The following is a 14,785-nucleotide window of genomic DNA, read 5'->3' on the forward strand; positions in this document are numbered from 1 at the left end:
CTGCAACTGTCCACTCATTCCACATCCTTTTCTCTATAGATCGAGATCCTTTTGGTCCTTTTGATCTTAGTCTCACGTAAATATAAATAAATCTGTTAGCTATGGCCAGGCAGGAAGAGGTTTCCCTGTTAATGGTCTTCACGTTTTTTCTTAGAGTGTACTAACTGGCGTTTAGTTCTCTGCTCACTCTTCCCACCAGTTCTTTTTCAACTTAAGGCAGCCATTTCATACTTTCCAGCAATCCAGTACAGTTAAACATAATATAGGTAATTAGAGTATGGTCTGAATAGATCTGAAGAGCAGGCTAAAGATTTCAGGAGCTTACATCTCCCTCACAAACAGATCCTTTGGCAAAAAAGGCTGTTCTCAAAAGAAGGATTTCAAGTTTAAGCTTTGAAGTTCTGTTACAGTTTTGAAAAAACTTAACAGGCTTCAAATATTTCCAGATAATATTCCATAAAAGTTAATGGATTTTCTTCAAGTTTCAGAAAACATCAAACACCAATGTGAAAGTAGCCACCAAGTTCATCAAATACAGTCCTTTGGCATAGATCTCTCCATTTGAGCTACCTGCTCTGAGGTTTTCTTATAGGCCTTGGAGTCTATACAACAGTATCCAGAGGGTGATTCATAACATCTTATAGGCTAAAATGTGTGGGAGGAATTGCTGTCAGCGCTATCAAATTGGCTTTATTGACTGTAAAGGGAATCCTAGGAGATGAGATCAGATATAGAGCTCTCAGCTGTTTTGAAGACATCCGAAATCCAGTCAGATGAATTCTACATCTTGTTGTGCTCGTTTTACATGACAGAGGAGGAAAGCAAAGGGAGGTTACAGCACATGATGAAAATAACAGTAGTTAGTGCATGATGCTGGGTTGGTACCATTCAAGTTAGAGATTAGGTGAAGTTCTGTGTCTTTCCACTTTTAGTTTGCTCAGTTTATTTCAAGATTCAGGTGAAGGTACTGTATGTTGGAGCTAGATTCAAGCAACATCAGTAGGTTTTAACATTTATTGGTGATCAGGACATTGCTAAAGTTTGCAAAGATAAGTGTGATGTGAGGCTTGCAATACCTAGTTTGCAGTGCATCACTGCTGTCAGCAAATTGACTTGTTATTATGAAATCTTAAAGTACATTGATTATCTTACTGTTTTTGATTGTTCTAGATGTGGAATAACAGCAAATCATTGATCAAGTACACATGGGAGAAAATCACAGCCTGTGACATTGTGGAAGTTGAACCTCACACAGGTGTCATAGGTAAAGTTGCTGTGACTTGCAGGTATCAATTAATGATAGAAATATTTAAAATGGTGCTCATGGAAGAGAAAAGTCTTAGAGCATCATAATGCAAGCAGGGCCTGATCCCCAGCCTACTGGAGCTAGTAGGAGACTTAAGTTGGTTCCAGGAGCTTCAGTACTAGGCTTACAGTGGGTTATTTCAGTTCAAGAGGGTGATTTTATTTATTTGTTTGTTAATTTTTCTTCTCTAGATATGAATGAATGCTGTGAATTTGAACTGACAATTACTGGAGGCAAACCTGGGTGTGTCAGCCATAACCTGCCGTGTAAAATTGAACACTCTCCAGAGCCAGTCGTGCTGCACATTGAGGCTGCTTTCAAGGTGAGCACCAGGTCAGTGGTGCAGTATGACTAGATGCATGGCCTGGCTGTTGACTGTAAAAAGCCTTTTGCTTCTTGAAGGCCTGACAAATCTAGGGTAGTTACAAATAGCAGGCGTTTTTACTGTCTAGTAACAGCTGTGTAAACGCTGATACTCCCATGACAGTAAGATTTTTTCTGTATTACATGCAAGGCATTTGCTTTCTGCTATTCTCTGAGAAGCTCAACATTAATCTTAGCTAATAATGTTTTTTAATTAGGCAGTTTTGGCAGAAATGTCCGTTTTGACATCTGTTTCTTGGTGTCCTAGGGTCCTCTTCTTTGCATTGATGTTCCATCACTCCAGTTAGGCTTGATTAAGTGGGGTGAGAGTGTGTTAGGAACCTTTGAGATTAAAAATCTGTGTCAGCTGCCAGCACGGTGGAGAATGCAAGAAAGCCAGGTTTGTCTAGCTGAAAGGAATGAAGAGGTAAGTCACTGCTGTAACTTGCCATGCTCCCTCTTTAGCTATTTCTTTTTCAGGCTGTACTATTCATTCCAGATTATCAAAAATTCTGCTTTCAATGATCCGTTATCAAACAGGTTCTGCACAGTTACATCAGTGCACAAGTTCGTTGTGAAATGAAATATATCTGCATTTTTTTTTTCAATTCTGTTTATTTCAACCCCCCTCACCAGTCTGATCCAAAGAGACATGGAGTATCTCCTGTACACCAGGGATTTCAGCTGCTGCTAATGTACATACAGTTACATACTTATACGTACATAATGTACATACAAGGGAGTAAGGCTTCATTAGAGTGGAGGCTGCTCAGTTCTCCTCCCACACACCCACATCAGCATCAGATACAAGAATCTCAGCACCTACCAAATTGGTTTTTGTGGCTTCAAATGATGGCTTTGAAACATGCAGGTGTGTCCCAAAATGGCTTCTTACCACAGTGAATGCTAAAACTACTGTTCAGTATTATCTAGGCTGTGGTATATCAAGGACTGGAATGGACTCTTTGATTTCAGAGCTCATTCCACCATTTCATGTGAAATAACTCGAGGAGCCTGGAGATGATACAAAGAATTGAGTGAGAGCTGCTAACTGCAGACCATTGCATATTCTGAAATTATAAAAAAACAATAAAAACAAAAAAAAAATGTTTATTTTGATTATTTCTGGCACACAGTGGACTTTGTAGATAGATTTCTCCTTGGTGTTAAGTGTTAAAGGGAAGTGAGGAAATCCGGACTCAAGGGTAAGTGCTTTTCCTAGCAACAAAAGGCCAGACTCTGCCTGCAGGTCTCTTAACATCACTGTTCAGAAGTTTTGTTTTTCTGGACAGTTTTTGTCAGTTTTGCAACTGAAAGAGCAGCTTATTAAGCAGGAGCTTTCTGTTGACCATCACAGGAGATGGAAGGCTGTGGGAAGTTGCTCCCATGAGTTCTGCAGCTTTGTTGTGTTGTTTTGTTGTTTTTTTTTTTTCCCCTATGATGCAGTTGTATCACCAACTTTGGGTGAAAGTTGATGGCAAAAAAAAGAAGGCTTTCTGAATGGTGGCTATGTCAGCCTTTCAAAACAGTTGTGTGTGTGCCAGTCCCTTTTCCACAAAACAATTATAATCAGAAGTACCTGAATCACGGTGACCTGGGGGAGACCCTGTCCTCACAGTTCTCAAACTCTTCCTTCTCACTTTGTTATTACTTTGTCCCCTGGCATTCCCAACACTTCCCAGGACCTCAGAGAGATTGTAGAGCCTTAATCTTTTGAATTTATCTTCCCAGAGTCCATTCATATCACAGTGAAGATCAAAGATCAAGTTCTCACTTCCTCCTGCATAAAAGCTGCCTCTTTCCTTTTCCCAAACTTCTCCAGCCCACATCCTGCACTCGTGCTTTTTCTATCTGTGCTCCTCCAGTCCTCTTTTATTGACTCTGTGTTCAGGAATCTCCCCTGACTGCTGACTGCTACTGCTGACTGCTTCGTGCTCCCCCTCACCCTATGCACAGCTATCCCTGTTAAGCCATTATCGTTTTACTGGCAGTCCCTATAGAAGTAAAGTCCCTCCTCCTTGGTTTTCACAAAGCTAGCATTGCACTTACTAAAATCCAACTGGATGAGAATCCAGAGGCAGAGAAAAAGGACATGTCTGAGGAAAAACTAGACACACAAATCCTAATTGGAGTGTGCAGGTACAACGTTTTACACTTGCTTTGCAGGCATCAAAAAAATTCCTGTGTCCTCTTTCCTTTCACAGGTATCTCCCTTTACCATTCAACCATCTGCTGGAGAAATACCTCCTTTGGGTTCATGCAGTGTGTCCGTTCAGTTCACATCACTGCTGTGCCAGCGTCTCCAGACAATATTAGAACTGGAGGTAGAAAACGGAGAAGGGAGGTAAGGGGAAAAAGACACATTCTGCTTTATTTTTTCCTGAGAGTCACATGTGATTTTCACTGCAGGTAGTTTTCTCTCCTAAAACAAAAATATATGTAGCAGAAACTCAGAAATGGGCTTGTGTAACCTATCAAAGAGCCATCCAATCACTAATATTGCTAAATAAACATAATCATCATTCTTTCCAGCATGCTGTTGTATGTCTAGCACATTTCATTAGCGATAACAATAGACCATCTGTGTGTTTATTTCCAGTCATCTTCCTGTTTTTGTTGAAGTTCAGACCCCCCAAGCGTGCCTGATGTCTAGCCATCTAGCACTCACTGAAATTTATACTGGAATTCCTGTCAAAGCAACCAGCAAACTTTTTAACCAGACGCGGCTGCCAGCAAAATACCTGTGGGGAAAGGTAAGTGTGTTTCTGATGGATGGAGAATAAAGGGCGGATGGAAACTGTAATTTCTATCAAAAATACAAACAATAATTAACAGCTTTTCTGACGTGCCCTTTGAATAATGATTGCTGTTTACTGGCTTAGGAACAGGACTTCAGCTTGAGACCAGACTTTATGAAAAGATTCAACTCCCCATTGTTGCTAATGTGTTTTTCTGTCTGTCAATCATTTATTGGAGAATGGGTGGGTGGAGTGGAAGGGGAAAATAGGATCCAAGCTACCAGGGTGTTAAAGTGTCATGGCAGTTTAGGGTCTGCGTTTAAATCAGCAGAGCAAAGAGACAATGCTGCTTTTGAATTGTGTCTAAACTTAAATTCCACGTTCTGAGTGGGATTCAGTTCACAGTTTAGGACAAATAAATTTAATGTCAGTATGTGGGCTGCTTTTTGAACCCTCTTTTCAGTGAGGGGAAATTTGGGCAGGAAGTCAGTCACTAGAATATAGATGTTAGTGTCATTTTGGGTGCCACCAAGTGTTTTTTGTGACCTTCAGGTGTCACTCAAGAAACTCTCTTGTAAGTCCTGTCACACCAGCCAGCAGCTGTTCTGTGTACCTGTGTTTAGGTAACTGAATCCTACCACATCCATACAGTCAATGGCTTGTGACTGTGAAAGGGTCTACAGCAACTCTGCTCCCACTCCAGATCCCTCAGATGAGCACCTGAAGATATTTAAAATTAATCTAAGCACAGGTGAATCTTAACAGCCATGGGGGAATTGTAAAGCAAGCTTTGTCTCAGCAAACCGTGTTGCTACCTGAAAGTGTTCTAAACCTTAAAATAACTCTGTTTTTATAGTCCTCTGTGATCTGGAAAGAAAATCCAGAAGAAACAAAGTTAATTAATTAACAAAGTTAACTGTTTGTCCTGTCTGTTTGGCAGCTCGTTGGAAGTCAGGCAGCTTTCTGCTCTGCCACTGTGTCTCCAGCCAGTGGCACCTTAGGTCCAAATGAAGAAAAAGAATTCTGCATAGAACTGACAACCAACATCACGGTAAGTTTAAAAACAGATGAAATTTTATCAAATCAGCAATGCTGGCATTCTCATCTTGCCTCCATCTGGCAAAAGGAAGGATTATTATATACAAAATATAATGTTCCTTTTTTTACATACAATGTCTCTGAAATTGCTTTGCTTTAGAGGTAACCATGGTTGAAGGCAACCATTAAAGCAGTCCACATGGTGTGCAATTTTCTACCCTGCCTGTTTGTTTCCCAACTATATTTGTTTTATTTCTTTTTTTAAATGCTTATTCAATTACTCTTAGTGCTTTATCTCTTTTCATGGAGCATACAGATCCACACTTATGATTATCCCAAATAAAACATAGCAGACTGACATACATAGCACGTACTTGGTTTTCTGAATGCAGCTGGGCTCACGACATTTTGGTGTTTGGAAACAAATTAAAAGAGACTGCTGGGACTGAGAGTCTGCAAAATTAAAAAGCCCTGCAGGGTGTAGACTGCAGAGTTCACAAACTTCGTGAATTCAGCCATGGACTTCATGGGGGGGATTCAGACATCTGATTTAAAGCGTCTAAATAAAGAAACTCCCTGTTCTTGAGGTGTATTAGTTCCCACTAAGTCACAGGAGACCTAAGTCACAGTTACTTGCTTTAAAGTAGGTGCTCAGGACTACTAGAGCTGCCCTAACATGTCTCTGATACACAGATGTGATACCAAACATGTGCATTTGGTATGTGTGGCATGGGATTCCAGTAGAGTTGAGCCTTTTTCATTCAAAGCTGGAAGCTCAGCAGGGCACACTGGCCATCTGAAAGGGCACTTCTGGTTATGGCTGGGGAGCTGAATCCCACCTTAGCCACCTGCAAGAAAGATTGCATTGTGAGTGAGCTAGATGGAGAAGTACCCTTACCGAATCAGTGGAGATCTAGAACTCATATTTGGAAATCACCTTTGTAGATGAACTCCAGGTCTCACACTTGCAGAGCTATGTTTAGAAGTCTAGATCTTGAGATGAATCCCAGTTTATTATTTTATGCAGGATGCACTGATTCATGTATTGGTAAGGCCAAAAAGGATGGTTGTATTGAATTAGCTAGAGTACTGGTGTATTGGTCACGTATTTCATCCTACAAGTCCTGCTTTAGACCCAGGTGGAAATGAAACATGTTTCTGGAAGATTATTTTAGTATGATTGAAAGTGATTAATGCTTAAAACTTCAAAACTTGAAACACAAGAAGCATATCAAAAATCACTAATGGAGCAGTTTTAACGTTACAGACAGATACAAATACAAAGATATGAAACAGCCACAAATTTTTTACCTTGTTATGTCCTTCTAAGCAAATCTGATGCTAGCAGGAAGTACACTCAAATCAATTCAATAAAAATTTCAGGATTCTGTTGTTCTGTGTGTTTGTTTGTTGCTTTGTTTTATTTTTGTCCAGTGTGGTTTATACACATTTTCTAACTAGTTTTCTTAATGAAGCTGCCTTTCCTCTGATCTTTGTTTCACAAACAAATTTGACTCTTCTCCTTTCAGGGTGAGCTGAAAGACCTTGTCCTTTCCTGTAGCATAGAAGACATGACTGAACCCCTCTTTCTGAGTATTTCTGGAGATGTGAAAGGACTGCACGTCACCTACTCAGTACCTTGTGAAAGTGGAGCTGCTAGGTAAACCAAGGCATCATTTAAAGTCATCTTCCAGTTGTGTTTGTTGAACAGTTTTAATAGGTGCAAAACCCTTGTCTGTCTGTAGAATACTTATACCCAAGTGTTTGATAGTATTAAAAACATCTAAAGAATGTCATGGCACGAGTAATGTTTGATAAACCTTTGCAGTTTTGTTGTAGCCAGATACAATATAGATCACCTGTATACCAAAGACTGTTTTGGGGGAAAAAAAATAATCTTTTAACAATAGAAGATGTTGAACTATAATTTACATATCTCTTTGCAAGGTTTTAGTGCTGTCATTTCATAAACTGGACAAAACATCCATGGTACCAGACCTTAAGGCAGATCATAATGACACAGTCAAACTTTATTTCCAAACTAAATGTTCCCGCATGCGAGTGCAGTGCAGTGCAGAATTTTACAGTACCACCCTATAAGACTGAAGATCTCTGTGTATCTTGGGCTTCCAAATTAACACCACATAAATTACTTCTTTCCAGAGCAAAAGAACAATAGAGGAGAGAAAAAAAAAAAAGTTATTTATATAAGCTTTATTCTTCCTCCTGCTTTATGTAGACAGCAAGGACAGTAAAATGTGCTGGGACTATTCACTGAAGGGGGCGGAGTGAAGAAAAGGTACTGGGTTTGCACCATACCCAAATTCAGCATCCTTGTAAACCCAAGAGAAGAGATTTTGAGCTCTTAGAGCACTATTCCACTCCCACCATTGTTTAGCTGAAACAAACTGAATTAACAACTCTGAATTAATTAATTTGTGAATAATAAACTGGTGTGAAGTTAACTGCATATAGTGAAACTCATGGTTGTGTTATGTCTGTTCTCACATGTGCTCCTGGCACTTGTCACCTGCCAGCTGTCACGACACTTCTGTGTGGAGAGAGCATGAAAATTCCCTTTCTGCCTGCTAACTGAAGCGTGGGGCCTCTGTAGTCCATAACATGTTTGTGAGCTATCTTCTGCAGTGCCAAAAATGTGCAAATTCAGCTCTTACAGAACTAAACCCAATATCCAGTAGTTTGGACCATTAAGATTTCTTACTGCGCTGCCAGAGTTCTCTATAACTTGGTATATCTGACTGATATACTTTTTTTTTTTAATATATGTAGCATAATTGTTGTCTTTATCCGTTTCCTCATGCATATCTTAAATCTCCTGAAATTGTCTGTGGCATAAGAAAATAGGACTGATGTTTTAATACTTACTTTTTTTTTCTGACAGTGATGGAAGACAAATATTACAAAGCCCCTGTGATCTTCTCCTAGACTTTGGATCTGAAGTTACATTCAAAGACATAGTAAAACGTCAGCTGATTCTTACCAATCACACCGCAATCAGTGCACCATTCAAACTAGAAGCTGAGTATTTTACTGGCTACTCACCTACTCCAGAAGAAATCTGCCTGTAAGTCTTAACCTTTCTGTATAATAACTCAAATACTAATAGAGATCTGGATTAAAAATGAAATCAAGACACAGAGCTGTTTCCTGTGTCACAAGATGTACTTTCTGCTATTCTCCAGTGTTGGTTGATTATTATTTTTTTTAAAGCTCTCTGACTCTGGTAATGAAAAGTGCTGATGATATTTCCTGCAGGAACAGATCGCTTGCAGTGCCAGGACAGAAGTTTTAGCTGGCATAAATGGCAAAACACTATTGTTGCCAATGGATGTAAGTTGGTTTGTACCTGCCAAGGCTCTGTTGTGCTGGGTTGTACACAGCCTTACAACTCTTTTAAGTTAATTCTCACTTAAGGATGTTACTTCCAAAAGATACTTTGCAGGCAGTCCTTCTTTAAGTAATAATGGCCACTAAATGATTAGTCAGCTGGAGCTGTTATTTTAGCAGAGACAAGCTCATTTCACAGAATTGTCATGTGTTTTTTTTTATATCTTTTTTTCAAGCTCTTCAGGCCACCTGGTGAAAAGGAGAGGGCCCGTCACAAAACATGCAGCCAAAAGAGCGCAGTCAGGTATGAGAAATAATTGTTATCCCACTCAGTGGAGAGAAGGCAAAAACCAGCTGACTACCACATTCAGCATTAAATCTGCCAGTCAGGCACATAGTTTTGTTTTTTTTTTTTTTCCTTGGAATGTTTGGCTAAGTCTACACTGTTAAACAGCTTGGTTCCTCACTTCATTCTTGAGGCTGAAACTCTGCATTGCATAAGCATTAGGTCATTTTTTTTATTCTTTTTAAAAAGAAACCAACGGTCTTAAACAAAGATGGGTGATTCTACTTATAGTTAATTCCCAGTATGGACAAGATGTATAACCTTTGGCCATTTCCTTTCTGTGCTGTCTTCCGATACCATTGCAGCAGGCCTTTCTCCCTCAAACCCTTTTATTTATCTCCCCGCTGTAGAAAACTGCCCCACAGCACATCCATCATTTCTGATGCCTTGCACTGAAAACAATAATACTTGGAGCCACAGGGGACCGAGGGAGGGGGGGAAGTGGGATCAAAATGCTATAAAGTGTGGATGCGTCTTCTGTATCCAAAATAAAACTTGGATATATTGGTATCTTGCCATAGTGTTTGGTATTTGTTAAAAAGACAAAGCTTTTCAGCTGTTGAATTAGCCCTTAAGATTAGAAAAAAAGCTGTTCTGACAGATTCCATGCAAGCGTATTGATTTAGAAGACTAAGTGACTCAGAACGTGGAAGGGCTCTGCTCTTTGTAATTCACATTCTTTGTGTTGAACAGCGTACAGAGGTAAACAGGCAGCTGCTGCTAATAGAAAGATAACCAGTTAGCACAAATTCCAGCTTATTTTTCCTCAAACTGAGGGTGTGTTTTTATGTAACCAATCGTTGCCTTGCATATCTCAGAGGCCTGGAACAGGTTGTTCGAAGGGAGACTATGAAATAATCTCTGCAAGAACTGACTCACTTAAACTGCCCTTTTTTTTTTAAGGCCCACTGCAGAAGGGAGTAAAGTGGTAAAAATATGGGCTATGTAAGTGATCCCATTTTCTTTGAAGCCAGTGAGGTTATCCTGATTAACACCAGCTAAAGATCAGCCCTCTGTTTTCTTTGAAAGGCTGACTTTGTTCCATTTCCTCAAAACTTATCAAATACTTCTTTGCTGTGCTCCTTCAGCATTTGCAGCAGCGCTGCTGTCTCATGGGAAGGGAGTAGCTTTCCATGTACAACCTTCCTCAGGAACTCTGAAAGCCTTCCAGCAGCTAATCATAGAAATAACAGCTTACAACAACATGTGGGGAGAATACCACGATGATCTTGTCTGTAAGGTAGGTGGGGCTTGGTTTCAAATGAAATATTGCTTTGGCAGATTTGACACCAATTATATTTCCCAGATTCCTTTCTGTTAAAAATTCTTTTTCAGGTAATTAGCATGTCTGTAAAAGTTCAGGGTAGTTATTGCTACCATTACCTGCAACAACATGTAAAGAACAATTCCTTGCTCTTGCAGTTCTTGGTGTAGTTCTGGGGTAACGTGTCCCTGGGGAGTTTTCCATGTGTCTTTAAAGTAACTGGAGCAATTTTGACAAATAAAATCTGTTTGGTAGCTGGCCAGTGCACTGCTCTGCTCTACCAATACAATTATTAATTATATTATATGGAAAGGCCTCAGGGAAGCTGATTAATGTATGAGCTTTTGTATTCTCCTGCTGAGAAAAACTTTAGCTTATGAATTAGGTGCATATGAATTAGGTGCTTTTAAAAGATACAAGTCAAAACATATGAAAATCCAAACCGGTTTTCAAAACATAATTTTATAGCCAAGGTACTAGAGTTATATCTTGATTCTAATAGCGAAAAATCATTTTTAATAGGTGGGAGACTTACAAACTAAATTAATTCCTATGCAAATGACTGTGAAAGGCTGTCCAATCTTCCTGCAGATGACAGGACCACAAACACAGCAACCCATCATCAGGTACAGCCCAAAATACTGTCTCTCAGAGAAGTCAGACAATTAAGCACCACTGGGCAGTAGCCAACATATATATATACCTGTTCCCATCTTCCTGTGATATAATGAGCAGGTCAGCACAGCGACTGCAGAAGTACAATAACTGCTTCTTTAACACCAATGCGTTTGTCTCTGCCAGCATAATTAGAAAAGAATATGCAAACAAATCTTCCTGACTTCACATGTTCACCCTGAAATGTCTGAGACACAACTAAGACTGGAAGAAAGACTGATTAAAGAAAGTAATGTTGTATTTTGCAGCATTGGCCATGTGTTACCTGCTGGCCAAACTTAACAGGCTGCCAGTGCAGCCAGATATGCTCCAATTTAAATGAATTTTTATCGAAAAATTGTTTTGGACATTTATTTATTCTCTGTGTGTTCTAACAGCAGGTTTCCCCCCTCAGGTTTGGCACTCACGTTTCTGGAGGGTGTCCTGTCCTACGGAGTGTGCGGCTCAACAATCCCACTCCCTTTGGTAACACTAACTTTTGTAAAACAAACACCAACGCTTGCATTGTGCTCCCTGTAATAATAAAAATAGAACAACCCATTAACATGTTAACTAACTGGCCTTGTTTCCTTATCAGGATGTTTTCGGTAAAGACATTGACAGTCTTACAGACGATATCTAAGCTGTTTTCTAACTTGGCTAGTACTGAAAAATAGTACGAGTTGTCTGGTCTTTATTTGAATGGTAGTATTTATTATTAGGGCATTATTGCCATGAGTATTAGTTTGCTGTCTGCAACAGTAAATCATCTGAGCTCCAGACAGAGGACAGGAAAATGTGTTACTGACTCAATGTGTTATTACTATGAAACAGCACATCCCATCCTAGTGCATCTGGGCTTTCATTCCACATTGAAATGATGCAAATTCAGGATTTTCCATACTGTTTTTGTGAAATTCTCACCTGCTTCTTAGTGGCATCTGTGGCATCAGGCTCTTCTGTGTTTAGTCTTTTTATCTCAAGTGAGATTTTAAGCTCTTCAAAGCAATGCTCAATCACCTTTTTTTTTTTTTTTTCCTGAATGCCACCAAAAACGTTTGCTTAACAAACAAAGTACTTACCGTTTATTTTAATGTTTACATATCTTTTATGTTGATGTTATTGAAATTATAGTTTGGGATCTAGAGAGCTGTAATAAGGGTATGCACACATGCTCTTAAATCAATATCGTTTGTTTACAGCAAACATGGCAAAGCTTAACATGTACTCTAATACAAATCCAGTTGCTAGACAACAAATTCTTTACTTGATCTTCTTGTTCCATAGAGCCAACTAAGCTGTGAGTCTTCTGAATGACCAGAAACAACTGTCCTTTCTCCTTTCAATTCAGACATCCGCCTGGACTGGGAAACTTACAACCAAGTAGAAGATGATAAAAAGCTGGTGGACCTGTTGATGTTCTTTGGAGACCCTTTCCCTCCTAAGGACATGGATAAAAATGAGGCTGCATCAACTGGTAGCAACTCGGAGTTGGAGATCGCGTTAGAATTGGATCAACCCCTCATTCCCTGTGGAAGCGTTTATCCAGCCTTGCAAACCACCGATGAGGTCAGCTGTTGGTCTGTTTTTCATACTGCTGCTGAGATACATGATGGGTTTCTTGGCGTGAAAGGTTGAAAACAAGAGCATGCATTTAACCAAGGCCTGGATTATTAAATGTCAGCTCCTCTCACAGTCAAAAAAGCAATACATGGGTAGGTGGCTATAGGTATCAGTAATCGGTTTCCAAAACAGACTATAAATAAAAAGCTCTTCATCTTCTCCTTCTCTTTAGGAAAGCTTAAAACAGTTCTTAAAACAGTCTTTGACAAACAAATCAATTTGGATCTACTTTTCTCATGGCTACTTTAAGTGCTGCAGTCAGAGAGCAGAATCTACAGTGCAGAGTTCAAATCACAGCTAATGTCTTGGAGGCATTTTTCCCAGTGCCAAACCAGACTGGTTCTGTTAGATGTTACCATGTTATAACAGACTCTAATATGTAAAGTTTTATTATAATATGGCAACTTACTGCTGTGAAAGACTGGGAACAACAGGGAGAAGGTGTTATGCAGGATCTAGCATAAGCTTCACAGAAAGCACCTTTTCTCTGTTTCAGCTCAGAAGGCATAGTTGTTCTGAAAACACCTCCAATGTTCCACGTGCAGCAAGGGAAAGTTGTTTCCCTAGAGTGCTGGGTTATATAATGGGCCTGGGATGTTTCAGCTGAGTGCTGCTCTTTGCTGAACAGGACCCAAGCATGCACATTTTTCAAGAGGTTTTGGTTTGGGGAGAGCAAACCTATGCATGAAAAAATGTATGTGCAGGACAAATCCATGTGTCCAACTTTTGTGCCAGAAAGAAACTGGAGCTGGCCATACTTACGGACAGTTCCCTGTACACTTCACTTGCATTCCTGCTTTGCAACGTAACCGTTTTAACCATTCCCCACCCTTGTGTCCCTGCAGTCTTCAGACACAGACAGCAAAGAGAACGCTCAAGGACCTGCAACGCAGAAGATTGTCTCTGTACTCATACGGCCTCATGAAGGGGTTCCTGCCAACAACCCCTACTCCGTCACTCCAAGACAGATAGTAAGCTGTACATTTCTTTGTGCTTAGATTTAGCATGTTTTCTGTAGGATAGCAGAGACAAAGGAAAAGGAAGCTTGGGGTTGGGGCAGAGACTACTAAACAGTAGGCCTGGGGGGCGAGAACAACTCCCTTGGCTTGCCTCAGTGAAGTGTATGGTGTGAAGTGGGAGGCACCCAGCCTGATGCTCTAGAAGCACATTATTTAATCAGTGCAGATTTGCTAAGTAAAACTGGCAGGATTAGAAAGCAGGCTGCTGGGAAAGGGGTTTTCTGTAGACAACATTTCTGAATAAACAGTTGTAACCCACTGTATGTCAAAAAAAAAAAAAAAACCTGCTACCAATAGGGGCCACCTTGTCACAATTCCTTAGAAATAAGCTAAAGCTCTTGAAACATCTAACTATGAGTGATAGGGTTGCCCAAAACACCAGTGTGTCAGTTCTGATTAGCAAGTTTTTTGCTGAAGAGTTTCAGTTACAAGTTAGAATAAGCTAAAGAATACATTAAAAATAAAATAATATATGGAAATGGCTTCTGAAAGCAATGAAGCCTACGGTCAGCTCTGAGGTGATCTGATACTGAGATAGCTAAGATAACACAAGTGCCCCTTTGTGTAGAGTCTCTATTCAGCGTAGCTAGCAGAGATCTTGGCCCACGTGGAATGTAATTGATGCCTATAGAGCCATTCAGGTATTTTTTTTCAGAAATGTCCTCAATATTTCCATTATTGATCCAAGAAGGTCTGGTAGCTCAGGTGATGTGCAGCACAGCTACCCAGACCTGCCTCAAGTCCGTGTCTGTGAGCAAATAAACTCGACGTGACCAGACCCTGAAGCATTTTAGTACATGGCAGAGCTTTCTAGCTCCAGCCCTGCTCTGGCCCTGCTAGACCTCAGGCAGAGCTTCCTTATGTCCTCACTGCTCTGAGTGGGGGAACACGGTGCAAGGAGAGCTGAGCTAGCTCTGCTGCTTCTGAACATAAGTCCAGAAGGGCCAAACAGCTCACCCTGTGATCCCATGAACTCAGGGAGGCTGCTTTTGCACAGCACTAGCCTGACAGCAGCACACACCACATGGCCCGAGCTCACAAACTTGGCTAGACCTGGGCTGGTTCTGCAGGAGAAATTGCAAGCAA

The 14,785-nt window shown here is 40.3% G+C and overlaps 1 protein-coding gene across 1 annotated transcript in view; it reads left to right on the forward strand.

The window, feature by feature from the left end:
* The window catches only part of DLEC1 (DLEC1 cilia and flagella associated protein), a gene marked incomplete at its 5' end in the record, with an annotated part of 37,499 nt that overhangs the window by 13,683 nt on the left and 9,031 nt on the right, over positions 1-14,785 (forward strand). Inside the window, 14 exons of the mRNA XM_082754356.1 lie at positions 1,171-1,264; positions 1,498-1,628; positions 1,938-2,096; positions 3,874-4,013; positions 4,269-4,422; positions 5,348-5,458; positions 6,975-7,105; positions 8,348-8,530; positions 9,030-9,097; positions 10,228-10,379; positions 10,926-11,029; positions 11,473-11,543; positions 12,409-12,626; positions 13,526-13,651. Coding sequence (XP_082610482.1) covers positions 1,171-1,264; positions 1,498-1,628; positions 1,938-2,096; positions 3,874-4,013; positions 4,269-4,422; positions 5,348-5,458; positions 6,975-7,105; positions 8,348-8,530; positions 9,030-9,097; positions 10,228-10,379; positions 10,926-11,029; positions 11,473-11,543; positions 12,409-12,626; positions 13,526-13,651 — 1,842 coding nt within the window. The remainder of the gene's footprint in view (positions 1-1,170; positions 1,265-1,497; positions 1,629-1,937; positions 2,097-3,873; positions 4,014-4,268; positions 4,423-5,347; positions 5,459-6,974; positions 7,106-8,347; positions 8,531-9,029; positions 9,098-10,227; positions 10,380-10,925; positions 11,030-11,472; positions 11,544-12,408; positions 12,627-13,525; positions 13,652-14,785) is intronic.

This window comes from Aythya marila (genome assembly GCF_965140915.1).
Source record: "Aythya marila genome assembly, chromosome: 2".
NCBI lineage: Eukaryota > Metazoa > Chordata > Aves > Anseriformes > Anatidae > Aythya > Aythya marila.